Here is a 20,957-nt window from a genome sequence, read left to right on the forward strand (position 1 = left end):
CACAGGAAAATAAAAGCCCTGTTTGGGGCATGAAAGAAAAAAAATTCCAGTATATCGTTGCATTTTAGTAATGAACATCGATTAATATAGACTACCTCGTAGTCCACTTGCTCATTGTGCATACTCTGGATATTGTATTTAAGCTTAAAACTCTGATTTAATTAATGTGTGCACAATTGATAGATTTTCACATCTGATCTTTTCAGTCACCCTACTCCCTCTCTTTGTTAGCTTCCCGAGTAGACTACTGACTTTGCCTTGCGGTTAAGATTTTTAACACGGGACTCTATGGAGAGTTAGGCCAATTTCTGGCCTAACTAAAATTAACCATGATGTAATGCATCTTTAAATGGATCTGCCTTGTGATTGGTCGCCCATATCTCGCTATGGTTTAAATCTTCTGGGCCCGCGCCATTACCATTAACTACACCGTACACAACTGTCTGTGGTATTTGCGGCGCTTTTGTGTTGACGCGAAAGTTAATCTCTCATCAAACATCTAGCGCGTACTTGTGGTTAATGGACTGATAAACAAGTATGCTTGACAGTGTGTTTTTAGAGAGCAAAGTCCAGGGGGTAAAGTTCTGCTTACAACTCAAAGTCCATAGTCGAATTTTCGGGGTTCGCTATCAATAAACTGGTAGATTCCAAAATCAGAATTGTTCAGTATTAAAGCACAGATATATCTGTGATTAAAGTGAGCCATTATAATTATGCAAGATAATGTTGCATTCAATTACTTTTATTGTCACTAATCATCTGATATTTTCACTCTTTATGACCATTTTACTATTGAATACTTTAATTTTAATAACCATCAGTATAATTTTGAGTTGAACGAAATGGATTCATCATGACTAATAATAACATATTTTTAATAAAATTCGACTATGGCATAGTCTACGATTAATATTGATACTTGATTTATCGATTATCAATTATTGACAATCGATTATTAATTCCCCTAACTCCCTTCCTGCGCCACCCTCCTTACACACCCCACACACAAGGAAATCGCACAAACCCATAAGTTTCTATATTCTACTCCTTACACTCGAAAATACCCCGGGAAAATACTCGATTTTAACAAGAATTTAATAGCATAGAAAATGATCCCATTCCGTTTGGTATCATTGCAAAACTTTCATCTAAATTATTTGAGCATATTGAAATAATTGGTAAAACAAACAGGGATAGATCCCGGGATAGATGAACGTAAGAAGGTGGTTGTTCCTGAAAAAATAAAATTTTGTAAAAGGCTGATTTAGGCGGGGAGGCCTAAGCAGTTAGATGGGGAAATGATGGATCGGGTGATGGATGTATGTGAGTGTGACAATAAACTACTCATCTATCTACATCTGAAACTAATCTCATTTTTCCGGTCCCCGCACTCCGCGCATCCGCGGGTATTCAAGTTCATGCTCGTCGAAAATTTCGCGAAATAAGGGGTGTTTTCAGATGGAAACGCGATTCGCGAACCACATGTTCGCGAAATTTAAAAAAAAGGGTATTTTCATCGAGCAGCCTGCGCGTTTCTGCCAGAATCGGGTATATTAGAAATATCGTTCGCGTTTTAGCGAAAATAGAGGTATTGTCGAAGGGTAAATAATTCGCGAAATCGCTAAAAAAAGTGGTGTTTTTCCCCTAAAAACTTCACGAAATGAGATGCAAAAGGGGGCGTTTTTTAAGTTCACCGACAAGCATGAATACCCGCGGATGCCCCGGTGGGTTCAGTTTGTATTTAAAGGTAGGACGTATGACCGTTCCAGGATTTGAAAATGACCCCTATTTCACGGGGAATCGAGGACATTTGCAGCAATTTTCGCGAAATCAAGGAAAATTTGCCCCCAAATACATCCTCTATTTTTATCATTTTGAGGACTTTTTTTTATTGCACCCCCTTATCACAAGGAATCGAGGACATTTTTCCGAAATAAATACCCTTATTTTTACCATTTCAAGGACGCTTTTGAATTTTTCCCTATTAGGGGGCCTACACGGGGAAATGAGGACAATTTTTGTGTGGAACTGCTAAAAACAGACAGAAAAAATACAAAAAACGAGAACTGAAGTAAAACACGGACGAAAGTAATAAAAATACACCCTATTTTTCATTTCAAGGACAATTTTGCTCCAAAACACCCCTAATTTGGACAATCGCGAACAATTTTGTCCTTGAAAATTCTGCGGACATTTCTTGAAAAGTACCCCTATAATTGGAACCATCATGCGTAGGCCTATGTACATCGTCATCAGTGAAGACTAAACCCACCGGGGCGGATGCGCGGAGTGCGGGGACCGGGCTCATTTTGTACAATAGGTCTACTCATCTTGTGAGTAGGGGAGAGCGGAGAGTGTTCGCCCTAGGGGCAGGTTCGCCCACCCCTTGTTTCTCAGCACTACGGTTATCGGGGGATTTGGTGATGGTAAAATTAGGTGACATAGGTCATTATAAACTTCTCATATTAGCTACGCGGCATATAGGGACGTGTTCATCGAACTGCAGCCAAAACAAAAAATTACACCAAAACGTAATTTTTTCTTGCATTAATAATGTTGTATTTTCATTGATACATTAATACAGATGGTTTTAATGGAAATCTGTATTTGGAACATACGGGATTTGTTAAAGATTTAATGAAGTTATAAACTCCTTATTCGATTTGTATTTTGCATACCCTGAAGAAAATACAAAAATGTGCACAAGGGGCACGTTCGCCCTTTTGAGGATGGGGCAAGTTCGCCCTATATCTTCCCCGGGCGGACTTACCCCAAACCGGAGGGCGGACCTGCCCCATCAGCGTATTAGGCAAAATATTGAGAATTATACCATTAAACAAGGTAAAACTACTGAAAAACATGTTTTTTAAAGTATGTGGTATCAGTATTACTCATACCACCGTTTATGTCCTAATCCATAATCACCCTGAAGTTGTAAACATGATACGTTTAACTTTGGACCCCTACATTTTACCCTGACCCGACCCCTGCAACAAATTTAGCGATTCCCCAGAAGAGAATGCATGCCCTGTATACTCTTGCTAAATGGTTGCATTGAATATGTTATTGTTACGCAATGTTTAAACCTTTTTTTTTGTGATTAGGGTGAACTTACCCCACCATATGGGCGAACCTGCCCCAATATGGGGCAAGTTCGCCACTTTACAAAACTTTTTTGTTTGCTCTATCCTGTTGCTATTGTAAGGCATATAGGTCTGGGATTGTGGCCGTATATAGCTAAGACCAGAGAAGATGTAAAAGAAGGAGATAGATCCAGCTATCCTCAAACAAAATATGTGTGTTGCCGCTCATTCAAAAGCAATCACGCTATTTAGGTTTAACAATAAAATACAACAAAAGGGTTCGAACCCATGACGGGTGTGATACACAAGTTGCTGCTTACTGGTTTTAGGGAAAGGTCAGTGTCTGTATACCATCAATACCATGCATACCATGCATGCAGATCCTAACATCCAGTTTATTTCAAATAAAATATGACCGAAGTTCCATGGCAAATAATAATTTTGCACGCTTGGTTACGCTTTCAACCTCTACGATTTATGATACAGACTATTTTCAATTATCAAAATATCTTTATTAGGTTTGCAGGAAATGACAGGAAAATACATTAAAACAATAAAATATAGATGATCAAAAATCATCCCGTTTCTAACAAAATCCTAAAACACTCTCCTAAATAATTAATATATATTCCAAAATGGGCGGATTTTTTGGAATCTTTACAAAACTACATTTCTTTCTTATAGTATCCACGTGCGGTATCCCTGCAGAGCAACATCAGGGTTCTTAACACACACGTGTCATACTTTCAAGGAATTATCTATAGAAACATTGGATATGGTTTCAATTCTGGAGTGAAAATTAATCAACCGTAGTCGGCAAGGCACATCACATCAAAGGCTACTTTCAAGTAGATGTGTAACTACTTGAGAATAAAGGACTATGAATAGGTGCGACAGGATAACCTACGGGATTATCTCAAGGATATAATTCCGTTCTTCCTCCTTCTTTTTCAACTTTCCTGCTAAGACATAGGGCTTTCACATGGGCTAATCAGGTCATCCCTAACCTTAAAATTGACATCGCTAGGCTGGTCAGAAAAAAATAGGGCGAACACTCCCCGCTCTCCCCTACTCGAGCAAATAAAAGTCGGATATGTTGAGATAACAGAAATGGTCGAGTGATCTCGGGACTAAATTTGCCAGGCGGCGGATGACATGATCGAGCCGGCAACTTGTGAAACCGCCCGGCCGTATGGCATTTTCCAATATAGGCCTAGTCGGTTAGTTTTGTGGGGTTCATTATCGAACCCAACGGTTTTAGCTTGTATGATTTATATTTTTTATCAACAAAGGCCTATTTGTTTGTGATATTTCAAGCGTTTTAAAATTTCAAAATAATCCCATTCAATTACACGGTTGACGATGAAAATTTACTGAATTTAGAGAATGCAATGCGGCCACCGCCTGAAATTTGCATGTACATTGACCTTTCACATCCCTGACCTTACCAAGGATACCTTACTGTACAATGTGCATGCTAGTGTAAAGTTACTGACACAGTGTGATGTGAATTCCTGTCTCACTAGTTGTTATGGACCGAAATATGTAAGTTAAAGTTCTTTTGATTTGTTTAAATTTCATTTCATACAAAAAACTCTTGGTCTGCTATCAAATCTGATTTTGGATGGAGTGGCTTGAACCCTGGGTTTGAATAGATATTCATGCTATGAGGCCTACAATAAAATCCCAGTAAACATGGTAAACAAAACCGGGGACGACCTTTAAGCATGCTACCTGCTACATGCAGTACAAACATCATTATTGTATGGAGCTGGTATAATGTCTATACATTTATATGTAGTTTACCATGTAGCCAGAATTAGGTAAAGCTCTTGGTTGCTTTGTTACAACTGAGCTGCGCGTTGTGTCCTAAGCCAGTACGTTTAAATGGTTTTCCTATAAAATTATTCCTACGTAAACGTTATCGTAAAGCATGCTCTGTCATTTATCTCTTGAAGGAGTTTACTTCTGTCGTTTACAATTTTTAAAAGTGAAATTTGACAAGGAATTCAATATGCCACTGGTTTTGGTGTAGGGGATGGTGGAAAAAAGTTTTGATCGAAAAAGTCATAGAAAATTATATATGATTTTGAACACCCTGTGTCTCAGTATATTAAAGGCAACATACATGTTTACAACCCGGGTTTACAAGTTTGCTGTTTTGACAGCCTATCTATTTTAGCGCAACTAAATAGGTTTTAACAGAACAAGTTTTATGGTAGTAAATAAAGAGAGGAACAACATTTTGTACTTTTTGAACCGTGGCAAAATTGTACTTTTCCACCCTATAGTATGGTATTTGCAGCACCCTAAGGCTACCCTATATATGAAGAGCTTATTTCCAAACCGTGTTAAAGTCCACAAGATTCACTTTGAAGAAAATCAGGAATTTTCTTTATGGCAATGAAAAAAAGTTCGATTTCTATAAAATTACAGTGAAGTGAAGGTGACATAATTATATAGGACCATAAAAACATGTTAAGTTAAAATCTAGAGACTTTTGATTTTTTTTAATGAATTAATTTGTTTTAAAAATAGCATGGACTTAACACGTTTTGACACAAAACGCAATTTCTGGCATGGACTTAACACATTTTGACACAAAACATAGTATCTGTAACACAGAACTAACCATATTTTTCTCAAACTAGTCTTAAAAGATAACAAATTTATTAAAAACATACAAAATGTGATTCTCTCTACTATAAAACACAATTTTGCCACAAAACACCTTGCATCAAAAATTCGACGTTTAAAATAATTCAAAATTCAAAATTTAGTTGAATTGCATTTCTCAGAATTGAATAAACATCATTTCACTGACAATAAGTGATGACCTGAAATATCCACTTGTTTGATCACATTATCACAAATATTTCCCCCCCCACGCTGCCACCCTAATCACATATTGACAGTCGTAAGTTTTTAAGTCCTAAGTTTTTTTTATACCTTTAACTTTAAAATTATACCTTGAATTTAGTAGCACATTTTGATAATCATACAAAATAATAATATCAAAAACTAACTCTACCACCATCCTCTAACATTAATTCTACCATCTCAGCCTCTCCCTCTCCCCCTTCCCATCCTATCCATGTCTTTCTGGAGGTATCTATCAAATATTTCAGAAATTCCATACAAACTAAGCCTACTAATATAAAACAAAAACAACAACAACAACTTTTTATGCAGACCAAATTCATGTATACTAGTCTCTGGACCAAACAAGAACTTTGGCGATTAACTATTGGAAGCCCTATGCCGTGCTACTTGCCTACGAGCTGCCCACAAGGGCAGTGTTCGGCATGGACTTAACACAGTTTGCTACAAAACTGGATTGGACTTAACACGTTTTGGAAAAAAAATCGATACTTTGTGTGTCAATATTTCGGAACTTGACTAATTTTGGGAAAAAACAAACACATTGCTGGATAGCCCTAGTTACTCACTACCCATTTTCATCAAAATCTCAATTTTGAAGGTGGGTGGACTTAACACGGTTTGGAAATAAGCTCTTCATATATCAACCTACAAGTTACAGAATTGTCTTCCCTACACTTTTAGCTTTACGATGATATTCAGTTTTGCATGTAAATTGTTCCTGACAAAGGTGAGATGAATTACAATCACTTTTGTGTGAAAGCCCCCGGGGGGGCACTCAACTTTGGAGGTGACGCGTATGTAGGGCTGTTAAGACCCCTTTTTCAGCATCGCTGTCACCCAAAGACCCCATATTTTTTTACGAACACAAGCTCGCTCCGCGCTCTGTCACCCGAAGACCCCCTATTTTTCCATTTGATCTGTCACCCAAAGACCCTTACAAGTTCAATTTGAACAGCAACTTTCATTTATCACTGATTTTTTTGTTACTTATTTTGAAGAAATTTGAAGCCATTTAGAACTAGAAATTCGATTTTCGAGGTTTTTGTGGCGCTGTTTTGGTTCTCACCCAAAGATTCCATTAAAAAAAAGGTCATGTTCTCACCCAATGACCCCATATTTTTTACATTTTGCTCTCACCGAATGCCAAAAATCATGCTCTCACCCAATGACCCCATATTTTTTACATGTTGCTCTCACCGAATGCCCCTTAGTGCGAAAGCGCCAGCCCTACACCTATATCCATTTCAAATTGAAGTGCCCCGGGGTGAAAGCATGGTTATTTTTCTGTAGTGTTGAGTTGAGCATGTATTGTTAACGCGTTTTGCCCTCAATCATGTCAGTAATAGCTTCAATTCATGGCGCATGACCATAATACTATGTTCCGGGACTATGTTCAGCATTAATGCCTGTTCTGACATGGCATTTCACTGCATTTAATGTCTGCTGTTTTATTTAGATTATTAAGTGAAAAAATAATGAATAATGAAAAAGTTGCCTTATTACGTTGCCGAAAATATGTTACGATGTGATTTTATGTAATCGACTTTCTTTAGCCTTATTATCAAATTTATTGGGGTTGATATTTCTCAAACAGCATCAGCAATTGGGGTTCGTCAGAGGTGAAATGCACTTGTAATGTACCAGTTTTAAAAATGGGAGGAGCTTTGCAAATGTGGCTCCAAAGTTTGTAAATTCCTGAGTGTGCTCCTTCTTGAGTTGCGTGTGGGTGGGAGGGGGGTGTCGTCGACATAAGGATAACACCAAAAGAACATTTTCAGAATGTCACTTGAACCACCTAACGAACACATTGGGCAAGTTGTTCTTCTTTTTCTTGTCTTGTATGACCTGTCATGACGTCATAGGATCTGCCTAGATGACTTTGAAAAAAGTGCCAAGGAAAAATTACTGAGAGCAGAATTCAGTTTTTATGCCGCAGGAACAGACGATGAAGTCACACTGCGCGATTGTGGAGAAGCTTTCAGCAGGTAAGCATGAGTATGGAATATGGAGAGAAAGAAAACACCATCTGCAATAGCTGTTCCAGGCAGTGGCGTAACTAGGGTTGATAGCGGGCGAGAAACAAAATTGGCGCCCTTCCCCCCCCCCCCTCCCGAGAATATCTTAGACGCGGGCAATTCCTGAAAAGAAATTGCTCGCGGAGCGCGCGAAATTTTGGACAAAGGCCTACCACTAATTAATTTTGGTTAGGCCTACTAGAAGTTGAGTAGCGGTCTTAAAATGTTCTTTCAATTGATTTTGTGCTGAAATGCGCGCGAAAATTTTGACTTTCATCGCTTGGAGGGGCGCAGAATCGATGCTGAATTGGTCATTTTGGCGCCCCTAAGGGTGGCGTATGGAGCACGTTACCCCACCCCCCCCTTAGTTACGCCACTGCTGCCAGGTACAGGTACCATAATGTTTAGAAGTGTATAATAATGCATAAACTGTCAAATGTCTATGATCATGATGATCGGGCAGCTATTGCAAAAGAGTCTTGGTGAAGACTAGTATAAAAGCACAGAACTCAAACCGATTTATTTAAAAAAAGCGTAAGAATTAAGGTGTCTGTAATATATATTAACTTCTGGATTAGATCGCAGTTTACTTTAATAAAAATTCCTTTAAAATGGAATGGGGGCGCCCAATGGGAACTTTGATGTGATGTGCTGCATGAAATCGGTGGGGGCACTCCCACTTTGGAGGTGACGCGTATGTAGGGCTGTTATTGTTAAGACCCCCCCCCCCCTTTTCCCCATCGCTGTCACCCAAAGACCCACCGCTCGTGGTAATTATTATACTCCATTTGCATGTTTTCAGATATCGGTTAAGACCACGGATACTGCGCAATGTGTCTACTCGTGACTTGAGAACGTCAATTTTGGGGCAAACGGTTGCTATGCCAATCGGCATATCTCCCACAGCGATTCAGGGATTCGCTCATATGGATAAGGAAATTGGCACAGCGATTGGTAAGATTTAGTTGTGTGTGTGGGGGGGGGGGGGGAGGGGGCTGTTTGTTTGTTTGTTTGTTTGTCCTAAACTTGCAAAGTACAAGTTTTAAACCCATCGGAAGCTTAGATGTTGAGAAAGGCCAAATCATGCTCATGTTTGCCGACCATAATTATAGAGTTGGCGTAGCCAGGATTTTGCGGGAGAGGATGCAAGCAAACTTTCCAGAGGGGCAACAGTGTCAAAAATGACATAAAATCATAAAAATATGGACTGCCAGCATACCACAGGGGCCAGTCAATAAGGGGTCACCCATGGTTGGGAACCACACAGTGAGTGACTTTTGGAAACTGTGGGCACACGCTCGCGATTTGAGGGGTGTCGTGGTTTCGGCTTTGAGGCTCCCCCTCCCCTCATTCGCGAGTAGTCTTTGACAAAGTCTATAGCTGAAGCCGTGAGTGAATAGCGGATATGGCTGGATCTCGTATTTATGCATGTAGGCCTATTTATTTTGTTCTATTTCCAATCATAATCCTGGTAATGTTTTTTTGTTTGCTTTGTTTTTGGGGTGTTTGTTTTTTGGCAATAAAGCTGCAGCGAAGGCTGGCGTGGTCATGGGTATTAGTATTCACAGCACCTCAACTATTGAGGATATCGCAAAGGCAGCGCCCTCAGGTAACCATTGGATGCAGTTGCAATTTATGAAAAACCCACGCATCGCAGAGACGGTTGTACTGAAAGCCGAGGCGGCTGGATTCAAAGCTCTAGTTGTTACATGTGACATGCCTGTATTAGGGAAACGCAAAGTGCTTGGATTACGCTTTCATCCTCGACATATGTAAGTATGACGTCATTTTAGTGATTGCTCTTCTGTATACTATTATGACGTTAAACGCCAAAAGAGGAAACCGAGAACAAACACAAAATAACTAGCTGAAACCAATAAATTAATTTCTTTGCAATATATTTAATTCTTATTTCAAGTTACTACAAATCAAATTGTTTATGTATAAATGTACTAACAAATTAAAGACGTCTTGTCGACCAGCCAGCTCGCAATCAACTGACCCAACAAGGGCCGCTGGGGCAATCTTTGCCAAGCTGGTTTAGTCGTCAATGCGCCGACTCATAAATAGTTAAAAAGGTTAGATTAACGAGGTCATGGGGCCGCCATCCGATTATAATGAAATCGGGAACGGGGCTCCATAACAATACTGTGAGCATACCTTTCTGAGTTCCAGAAGATTTTTGAAGTGCAGTCATGGGAGAACTCTCAAGTTGGGGTGTGAATTTTATTGATGGAGAAGGAGTACACTGCGGTACACAGTGTCTACACCCTATATTATAAATATTTTTTTCATGTAGCTCCATACTCCGTTGGTGATCAATATTCTATTGTTGACACAGATAAAGAAAGTTTACATATGCATTGTGACATAGACGTGTAGCCCAGGTTTACCCGTGACAAAAATACATAATACTTAATAATAGAACAGCACAACTTGACAATAGGTTATATTTCTTCTTATTTATTTGAAACCTAAAAGGGAAAGAACACATAATTTTATGGATTAATAAAATCAGGTAGTTGAATCAAACGGTATGTAATCTGGACATAAAAATCGTCATGACACATTTATTACTTGAATATTGACTTGTAGAAACGCTCTTTAACATTCAGGACTGTCCGATTAACGGAATACCAAGAACCCTGCCTGGAGAAGTCCGTTAGCTTTACTAAGATGCGATTCGCGAGTAAACAGTCAAACAATATGTGAGCCTTGTTGTTTAAGTAACCGCGCGCTATACGGAATTCCGATCTAGCGAATATCCAGAAATAATGTTATCCATTGTATCACTGCATCATAATGTAACCACATCCATGGATCAACCGTTAAAAACAGCTTCATCGCTGCATACCAAGAACTGCGCTTGGGGAAGAAGATCCATCATAGTAGCTCCACGATTCACAGCATTACAGGATATTGAGCAGAGGGGTAAAATAAAAGAGTCATGTAAACCATGTTGTCTTGTAGTTGCCGGTATCTATCAGAGCCAGTTTCATTCTGAAGTCATGTCACAGATGAGACAAGAAGATAATTTTCAGCATGATGACACATTCCATCATGAGTTATCAAAACAATATATATGAGTTGGTACTTTTTTTTGTTGTCATTTCAGTGTTTGCTTGCATCTCATGGTTAAAACTTATAAATCCAAATTTCTGATGTGATGTTGCCTGGCTGCCAGGTAGTGCCAGAGTGGGCAGTGGAGGAAAAGTTTCCTAGCCACGTAGCAAAGTTCTAAGCAGTTCAAAAGTTCAAGATCAAGTTTCCAAAAAATAACAACTGAACTATAGAGGGCAATATTTCAGGGGGTTACATTCTCTCCTTTCTAGAATGCGCCGTCCCCGGCGCTTAACACATTTTAAATATCAATTACGAAATAATATCCAAAAGAAATAGGGTCAAAAGGAAAGGAAAACAGCTTTTCAATAAGACAGGGGAAAATCTGATTGGGCTCCCCTTTCTAGAATTCTCAGCAGAGGTTTGAAGTAATTTTAATCCAATACTTCCCACATGATGAAACTGGCTCCCTAGATGTTACACGGCATTAGTTATACATGGCATTACATTGTCTACTTATCATTTTACATCAATCACATTTATACATTTCAATGTCTGTCAAATAGTACATTACATAATAATCTGCAAAACTAACCAGGTGTCAAGCTGTTTCAAACAAAAAGGCAAACTAATACTTAGCACTTAAAACCAAAAAAACAACAAAGTCACAGGACAAAAAATTTTTTAACCCAAACAACAACAACAAAAACATTCCCGGACGAGCCCCCAATTTGTAGCCCAGGTTTACCCGTGACAAAAGTACATAAAACTTAATAATAGAACAGCACAACTTGACAATAGGTTATATTTCTTCTTATTTATTTGAAACCTAAAAGGGAAAGAACACATAATTATGGATTAATAAAATCAGGTAGTTGAATCAAACGGTATGTAATCTGGACATAAAAATCGTCATGACACATTTATTACTTGAATATTGACTTGTAGAAACGCTCTTTAACATTCAGGACTGTCCGATTAACGGAATACCAAGAACCCTGCCTGGAGAAGTCCGTTAGCTTTACTAAGATGCGATTCGCGAGTAAACAGTCAAACAATATGTGAGCCTTGTTGTTTAAGTAACCGCGCGCTATACGGAATTCCGATCTAGCGAATATCCAGAAATAATGTTATCCATTGTATCACTGCATCATAATGTAACCACATCCATGGATCAACCGTTAAAACAGCTTCATCGCTGCATACCAAGAACTGCGCTTGGGGAAGAAGATCCATCATAGTAGCTCCACGATTCACAGCATTACAGGATATTGAGCAGAGGGGTAAAATACTAAACCATGTTGTCTTGTAGTTGCCGGTATCTATAAAGAGCCAGTTTCATTCTGAAGTCATGTCACAGATGAGACAAGAAGATAATTTGCAGCATGATGACACATTCCATCATGAGTTATCAAAACAATATATATGAGTTGGTACTTTTTTTTTTGTCATTTCAGTGTTTGCTTGCATCTCATGGTTAAAACTTATAAATCCAAATTTCTGATGTGATGTTGCCTGGCTGCCAGGTAGTGCCAGAGTGGGCAGTGGAGGAAAAGTTTCCTAGCCACGTAGCAAAGTTCTAAGCAGTTCAAAAGTTCAAGATCAAGTTTCCAAAAAATAACAACTGAACTATAGAGGGCAATATTTCAGGGGGTTACACGTGTGATTGAATATATTCAATACAAGCACCTGGATCCAAGGTGAATGGGTTAATGTGTTTGTAATATAATTGTAATTCTCAAAATTAAATATATCACAATTTCAACTTACGATTTAAAAATTTTTACGCCTAAAATGCAGTAAAAATATATCCAGAGCAATTGGCAATGGTCTCTAATTAGTGTATTTAATTTCAAGTTAGTGTATTAAAAACAAAACCTGCGTTTTACCTGAAAACAAATCGAATTTCCTTGTAATAGCAACACTACATGGGGTACTAGAGCATGTACGCAAATCGTAATCATGTGTAGAATAGAAACTTGATTGTATCTCATATGATAGTCGTATGATGCTTAGTCTGAGTCGCTCGGCCTATCTCGAACAAAATCGCCATGCGTAGCTATTGAAAAACGAGAGGATTCGCCGTACTATCGCGGCAATTTTTGACACGAAGATATAGGGATGATGACGCTGTGCGGTAATTATTACTCAACTGTTGAGTAAAAAGGAAATAGAGCAACAGAATGAGTGAATTGAACTCGATGTTGATTAAATTGTACTCATATTGATAGTAAAAATTTAACCAATATTGTGTTCCATATCACTTCATACGAATGTGTAAGCGTTCTTTAAGTCATTGTTCATTGAATTTACAACCGTATGACAAAACAAGCGAAAATAGTAACTTTACGCACAGGATTTGCAATTTAAAGAGAATTGGTCATTGCTCATTGAAACGAAGCTAATATATGGACAATATAGGTCAAAGTGTGCTTTTTCATTTACTGACATAAAATCTAACGTACATTTTGGTCAAAAATTGTGCTTGAATAGGTCGTTTTCAACATATTTACCACATTCGCCTTGCTATAAACATTGAATTGCATTATCTGTTGGTAATGAAAAAAAGTGTTTTTAGGGGTAAGTGTTAGCTTTCGCTATAAAAACATTTCTGATTGGATGAAGGGAACACTTGAGGTTTTGACAAGCACCAATCACATATGCCTATTTTCCACCAGCTAGAAGCTCACACAGCTCTTATGATGCTATGCACTCAACCGTGTAGTGTAAACAAAGACTGTATGTGTAGAGACAATTCACTACTTGCTTGGAAGCTCTTGTGCGAAATTGTGTGCTCAGGTGTATCGAGGTGGAAACTGCGCATAAATATGTTTATTCTGTCGGTCCGTGTCACGTCACTTCCGGTTGATGATGTTCGAGTGAAAACAAGTCCCTGATTCGATTTTTGTTGATGATTTCTGTCATTGGTGTTATGTAAATTTCGATCGCAAATAGTCAGTGGAATCAAACAACCGTTTCTAAGTCTTAAGAGTGAAAGAAACTTACTTTATTTACCGTTTATATACTGACAAACTTAAAATTAAATTCCATGGTCGAGTGTCGTTTTTTCCGAAATTGAATGCCACTCCAGCAACATCGCTATGTAGCCTCCTTCACAGCCGGTTTCTGTTGTTCACAACAAACCGTGCGCCACATGCAGATTGGGCCCGAGACTAGAGATAGCCCGGATGTTCGACCGACAGAATAAGGGAATCGTTTTGTAGCCAAACCTCTCCATATGATTTTGTTGCTCTGTTCCCTTTTTACTCAACATTGAGTAACTTTTACTATTTTTATTTAGAGTGTATACGATAAAAGGAGATTGGCTGGAACGTACGCATATACCTGTATTTTGTAAATTGCTAATGGCTGAAATGCCGCTAAGGTATGCTCGGAGCACAAAAGATCAAATGACGGAACAACTGACCCCGTGAGTTGAAAGGGTCATATACCCCCACAGTACATCACAAAAATGTATTGCAGCTGGGTCAGGGCCGGGGGGTTCCATAGTGTACGATCTTATATGAAATTGGTTAATTTTTTTCAAACCTAATTTTTTTTTTCATATTTGTAATGTTTACACATGTCCCACTCCCAACTTGCACCTAAATGGACTCGGCCAAATTTGATGTCTTTGTATAGGTCAACAGAGTAAAGTTCGACATATTATCATAATTTTATAATTATGATAATATGTCCTCCCATAGAACTGCGTGTTAAATGGCCAAAATAACCAGTGCGGTTTCTTTCACTTTACCTTTTTATTTCAACCTAAAATGGACAGCAACCCTTCCCGTCATTTATTACTAATATTATTTCAACATTTTGAATAAAGAATAACAAAATCAAAATTTGACAAAAATAGTACATTAAGGCTTTAAGGGCTGGGGTATGAACGTTTGGACAGTATTTATTTTGGGACATTAGAGCACATCAGACATATTGAATCGCATTCTGAATACGAAGAATGTCCTGATGATATCAAATAATTTTGATTTTTTGGAATTCGCAATTTAATACACATTTTATGGCAAATCATTAAAAATTGATATTTTTGATATTTAACAGTACTCGAAGTAAACTTTATAAATCTGATGATTTATACTTAAAGTGTATGTATGTGGGATGAAAAGCCGACGATCAATTAAAATTTTGACCTTTCGTATTGAAGATATGGATTTTTTCCCCAAAACACCAAAAAAAATTAGGTCTTTTTGGGAAAAAATCCATATCTTCAATATGAAAGGTCAAAATTTTCAATTGACCGTCGGCTTTTCCTCCCAGCTACATACACTTTAAGAATATATCATTAGATTTATATAATTTACTTCGAGGACTGTTATATATCAAAAATTTGAAAAATATCAAATTTATCATTTGTCATAAAATTTGTATTATATTGTGATTTTCAAAAATGAAAATTATTTGATATCAGAAAGACATGCTTCGTATTCAGAATGCAATTCGATAGGTCTGAGGTGCTCTCATGTCCCACAAAAATACTGTCGAAACGCAATAAACGCTTATTCGAGATCCCTTAAGGACGTCATTGCTAAAAATCCTAGTACATGTATTATAGCTAGCCCAGTGACAATTAAAAGCTTATCGCTGCTTATATTATTTATTAATGTGAATGTCATACGATGTGCAGATAATTATTAATACTGATAAGGCCTATATACTTATATCATGGCGTGTATTGTATTTGCAGTTCAATTTGTATACCTTTATTGTTATCTGTTTACATATATCTTTCCTTATTTAACATTTCAAGAATGGTAAATTTAGATTTACCCGGTGATGCAGAAGTAGCCGAGTATAAGGCAAATGGAGATGATATGCTGATGAGATATGGAGCGAGTCAATTTATAAGTCCTACCTGGGAAGATGTCAGAAAGCTGAAACAAAGAACAAAATTACCACTTGTGGCAAAAGGTGTTACAACAGGTAAAATATGCAATTTAGTAAGGTGCAGAAAAACCCAGTAATTTATAATTGAATACAGAATTAAAAAGAATAGTTTGCGTATGACGTCGTGTCAACCAGACCAAAAATGGCGTACTGCGCAGGCCAGGAACCAATCACACCGCGCCTTAACTTGCCCTGACGTCAGATGCAAACTAGTCTTTTTAATTCGGTCTTCAATTATAAAGATCTAAGTATTGTAGTACGAGTAGTATATCTCTGAAGTTGTGGTGGTGGTAGTGACAGTTATAGGATAACAGACTGAAGGGTCTTTTGTTCGAAAAACCAATAACTTTATAGCCATAAATTATCCTTACCCTAACCTTAAACTTGACCCCAACCACAACCTAAGCCTTACCCTAAGCATAACCCTGACTTTAATTTTAAGTGATCCTAAGGTTTGGCCAACCCTATTCCTAACACTAAACCTATAATGTTAATCTAACCCTGCTCTTATCCCTAATGCTCTTCCTAACACTAAATCCTAATCTAAAATGCCCTAAACCGTAACTTCTAACTTTTTGGACTAATGTAACATTTGGTGGTGCCGGCGGCGCGGAGGTGCTGCATAGTTGCTCGAGTTGGACCTATTAGTTGTATTGGTGCTGGTGGCGGCGGAGGTGCTACACGGTACTGGTGTTTGTGGTATTGATGCCGGTGGCGGCGAGTGGTGACGGTGCGCCTTAAATGTTCTTGAGCTGTCCTTAAATGATTCTATATACTAAGAAGGGATAGGGTTTCTGGAAAGGCTGTAGGAAAGAATCATAATCCCTGAAAAAGGTGCTGAAAAGGCTATAGAAAGAACCATTTTTATACGTGAAATAGGTTCTTGACAGGCCAGAAATAACCATTTTGAGTTCTTTAAATTGTCAGGAACCTTTCCTACATACAACACAACCAAGAACCATTTTTCTAAGAGTGTGGGGCGTCATTTTAATGATGGCGGTAGTGGTTACAGAACATGATTATTTCGATGTTTCTCCTTTAATAGCGGCTGGTGCAATAGAGGCCATAGAAAATGGTGCTGATGCTATCTTTGTTTCTGCACACGGAGGACGGCAATTAGACGGTGTACGGGCTCCGGTAAGAAAAATTATTTCTTATGCATTCTTATACCTCAATGGCAAATATTAAGGGTCCATTCCACCTGAAATGTGAAATAATGTACGCTTGGCAGGGATATTAACCTGCTTTCCCTCACCCGTGTTACAAGTAGACTATAGTAGGCCTAGACGAAAGAATAATGGATGCTTGCAACGGAACTTATCATATCGATTTTTAAGCAGCATCCATCCAAATGGGCAGCAACACCAGGTTGGTGCGGATCAGGCTCCAGAATTTTCAGGTTTAAACCTGAATTAAGTCTTTTTTGTTGTCCAAATTTCCGCGCTTTAGTAATTTCACCCCGTTTTCGGCCGGCCTTTTTGGCCCAATTTCACGCACTTATTCAGGCTTTTTCGAACACTTTTTTCATGGATGATCATCCTCATGCCTGGCGGATGTGCCCCCGGCCCATGCAGTAGTAGTTGAATGGATTTTAGATTCGTCTATACGGTTATACCCAGGTCGACACGAGCTTCAGCAATGTAACCTTATAAATAGTGCTGCATGTGACGGTATGAATTTTTTGCATGTAATTTAAAAAAAAAATTCTTTCTTCTATTCTAGATCGACGCTCTTTCTGAAGTCGTGAAAGCCGTGAAGCATACAGGAGTAGAGATATACTTGGATGGCGGTGTGAGGAACGGTTCAGATGTATTCAAAGCTCTAGCGTTAGGTGCTAACGCAGTATTCCTCGGCAGGCCTGTCATATGGGGTCTGGCTCATGATGTAAGCAAATTGTATTCAAAGCTCTAGCATTAGGGGCTAACGCAGTATTCCTCGGCAGGCCTGTCATATGGGGTCTAGCTCATGATGTAAGCAACTTGTATTCAAAGCTATAGCGTTATGTGCTAACGCAGTATTCCTGGGCAGGCCTGTCATATGGGGTCTGGCTCATGATGTAAGCAACTTGTATTCAAAGCTCTAGCGTTAGGTGCTAACGCAGTATTCCTCGGCAGGCCTGTCATATGGGGTCTAGCTCATGATGTAAGCAACTTGTATTCAAAGCTATAGCGTTATGTGCTAACGCAGTATTCCTCGGCAGGCCTGTCATATGGGGTCTGGCTCATGATGTAAGCAACTTGTATTCAAAGCTCTAGCGTTAGGTGCTAACGCAGTATTCCTCGGCAGGCCTGTCATATGGGGTCTGGCACATGATGTAAGCAACTTGTATTCAAAGCTCTAGCGTTAGGTGCTAACGCAGTATTCCTGGGCAGGCCTGTCATATGGGGTCTAGCTCATGATGTAAGCAACTTGTATTCAAAGCTCTAGCGTTAGGTGCTAACGCAGTATTCCTCGGCAGGCCTGTCATATGGGGTCTGGCTCATGATGTAAGCAACTTGTATTCAAAGCTCTAGTGTTAGGTGCTAACGCAGTATTTCTCGGCAGGCCTGCCATATGGGGTCTGGCTCATGATAAGCAACTTATTTCAAAGCTTTATCGTTTGGTGCTAACACAGTATTTCTCCGCAGGCCTGCCATGCTCATGATGTAAGCACTAAATGTCAAAGCTTTAGCGTTAGTTGCTAACGCAGTATTCCTGGGCAGGCCTGTCATATGGGGTCTGGCTCGTGATGTAAGCAACTTATTTCAAAGCAAAGCTTTAGAATTTTCACCATGTCCCCCACACTCTTGGCGCCGCCACTGACGCTTGGTGTATGTTCAGTGGTTCTCTGTTTGCACGCTTATGAACCATTGAACCAACCAATTCGAACTATATTATGCGATGTATTATGAAACGAAAAGAGAAAATCACTTTATAAGCTCAGAACTGTCAGCATGGTCAGGAAGTCAGGAATGTTTTTCTGTCCATTTTGTCATGCTGCTGGCAGGCGCAGTACGTTACTAGTCTGCATGGTATGATGTACCGGAAATGGTTCAGTTTAAGCAACCTAGACAACCAAGTGAATACATACAATTTGGTACAAGTAGACCTAAGCCTACAGGTAGACCTATAATTATATAATTGTTCATTTCTGTTTTATTCAGGGTACCAACGGAGTGAGTCAAGTTTTGGACATCATCAGGGATGAATTCAGTAGGACAATGGCCCTGATGGGTAAGTTAACACAATAGTACAATATAGGACGGCATCAAGCGTGTGGTTTGTTCACTAAATGTTTAAGGATGTTCGATGGAAACCCTATTAACTTAACTTAGTATACACTTATACACTATTAACTTAACCATTCACCGTATGTGGGTATCTGACATTGACAACGCGTCTTACCGTCTTCATTAGGAAATGAATTTGGAGAAAACCTTCTGTTAATTAAATACTATGCTGATCACGCTCCAGTAATTTCAGATGATTGAGCTCAGTAATACATCAAAGAATGTCTTCCAATTCATGAAAACAAATAGATAATCAGCTTATCGGATTAAAAGCTTAGAGGGAAGGTCTTGCTGCTCATCGAGTGTTTGTAATTATCAGAAGGTTTTCTCCAAATCCATTCTCTAATGAGTTGCAGGGCCTGCATATCACCATGATCACCTTTGTATTTTAAAGTAGGCCCGGGTGGTGGTCTTTTCTTTGGTATGGGATGGGAATTTGCGGTTGGAATTCGACATGTGACAAATGCCCTGATTTTAAAACAAAGTTTGATGAAAACATGACCAGAAATTATACCAAATTTGGAAAATTTTCGCAAAGTTTGCTAAATGAAACTAAGAAAATGTACACTTTTTTCAAACAATTTGGAAAAAAAAACCGCACTTTCTTAAACCAAATGTTCATGAAATTTAGAGCCATGAACTAAAATGGCTGAAAATGCACCCAGAATTTTAACTAAACTCAGGCCCGAGCCTAAAATGGCATTGCTTTTGATGTTGTGATTTTGTTATCTTTCAGGTTGTTCGTGCATACGTGATATTCAGCCTTCAATGGTCATACATGAATCGGAATACCTCAACGCAAAATTATGACACCATGTTTACAAAGTAGGACCCGATTTGATGGGCAAAGATGAAATGGGTTCGGCCCTGATTAAATACCAAATTTTGGTAAAACGATCTAACTTGAAATTTGGACATTTTGAGATAAATCCATATTTTGGGTAATGTGAGGGGGCTCTTTCCATTGGTGACTTCCTCAACTCACCACCATGCCACCAAATAATGAGATTTTTATATTTTCTAAGACATTAGATCTGTTTAATAATTTATTTTATTCAAAAAGAAAAACGTCAAGTGTTCAAACTTAAAAGCTCTTTTTCTCGAAACAGCGATTTTAATTTCAAGTTAATCATTTTACCAAATCAGGGCCGGGTTACTCTAGTTGAAATCCATACACCTATGGAAGACATGACATTGATCTTCCATACAAGGGGTGCAGATTTTCAAATGGATTCGCACATTCAGGTAACCCCATTTGAAATTCACCATCCCCATGATCCCTGTATGGATTTCAACTGGAATAGCCTAATTGGCCAAAACCTATATAAATGATTAGGGTGTTAATTCATTACACGTAACACTATTTGAGCAGTACTAAACATGTTGAATTTTTAACACTCATACGACACTTTAACACCATTTTCACACTATATTTAACACGTTCATAATTGCACTTCTGTTAAAAATTTGAGCTTCTGTTCATTATTACATGTTCAAATCTTAATTCATTTTAATGCCAATGTTAAAATATTAACATTAAATGTTAAATTTTGAACACGTTAAAATTTTTATATTTACATTTGAACTTGTTAAAAAGTGTGAAATAGTAAGTATAACATGAGTAATAGCTCTCTTTTCTTTGAATTTATTTTGCGCTATATGGTACTTAAGTGAATAGCGTCCTGACTGTCATAAATTTATTTTATTTGCTCAAATAGTGTTAGTATCTTTTAAAA

At 38.4% G+C, this 20,957-nt stretch overlaps 1 protein-coding gene across 1 annotated transcript; it reads left to right on the plus strand.

Annotated features, from left to right (window-relative positions):
• The first annotated feature begins 4,534 nt into the window (after nt 1-4,534).
• On the plus strand, nt 4,535-20,858 carry LOC140146722 (2-Hydroxyacid oxidase 1-like). The gene is made up of 9 exons (XM_072168594.1): nt 4,535-4,628; nt 7,829-7,951; nt 8,784-8,935; nt 9,507-9,753; nt 15,816-15,988; nt 16,998-17,089; nt 17,675-17,836; nt 19,096-19,165; nt 19,958-20,858. The coding sequence occupies exons 1-9, from the start codon at nt 4,615-4,617 to the stop codon at nt 20,029-20,031; spliced, it is 1,107 nt and encodes a 368-aa protein (XP_072024695.1). The 5' UTR covers nt 4,535-4,614; the 3' UTR covers nt 20,032-20,858.
• Nucleotides 20,859-20,957: the final 99 nt, after the last annotated feature.

The sequence above is a fragment of the Amphiura filiformis genome, chromosome 2 (assembly GCF_039555335.1).
Source record: "Amphiura filiformis chromosome 2, Afil_fr2py, whole genome shotgun sequence".
NCBI classification, from domain to species: domain Eukaryota; kingdom Metazoa; phylum Echinodermata; class Ophiuroidea; order Amphilepidida; family Amphiuridae; genus Amphiura; species Amphiura filiformis.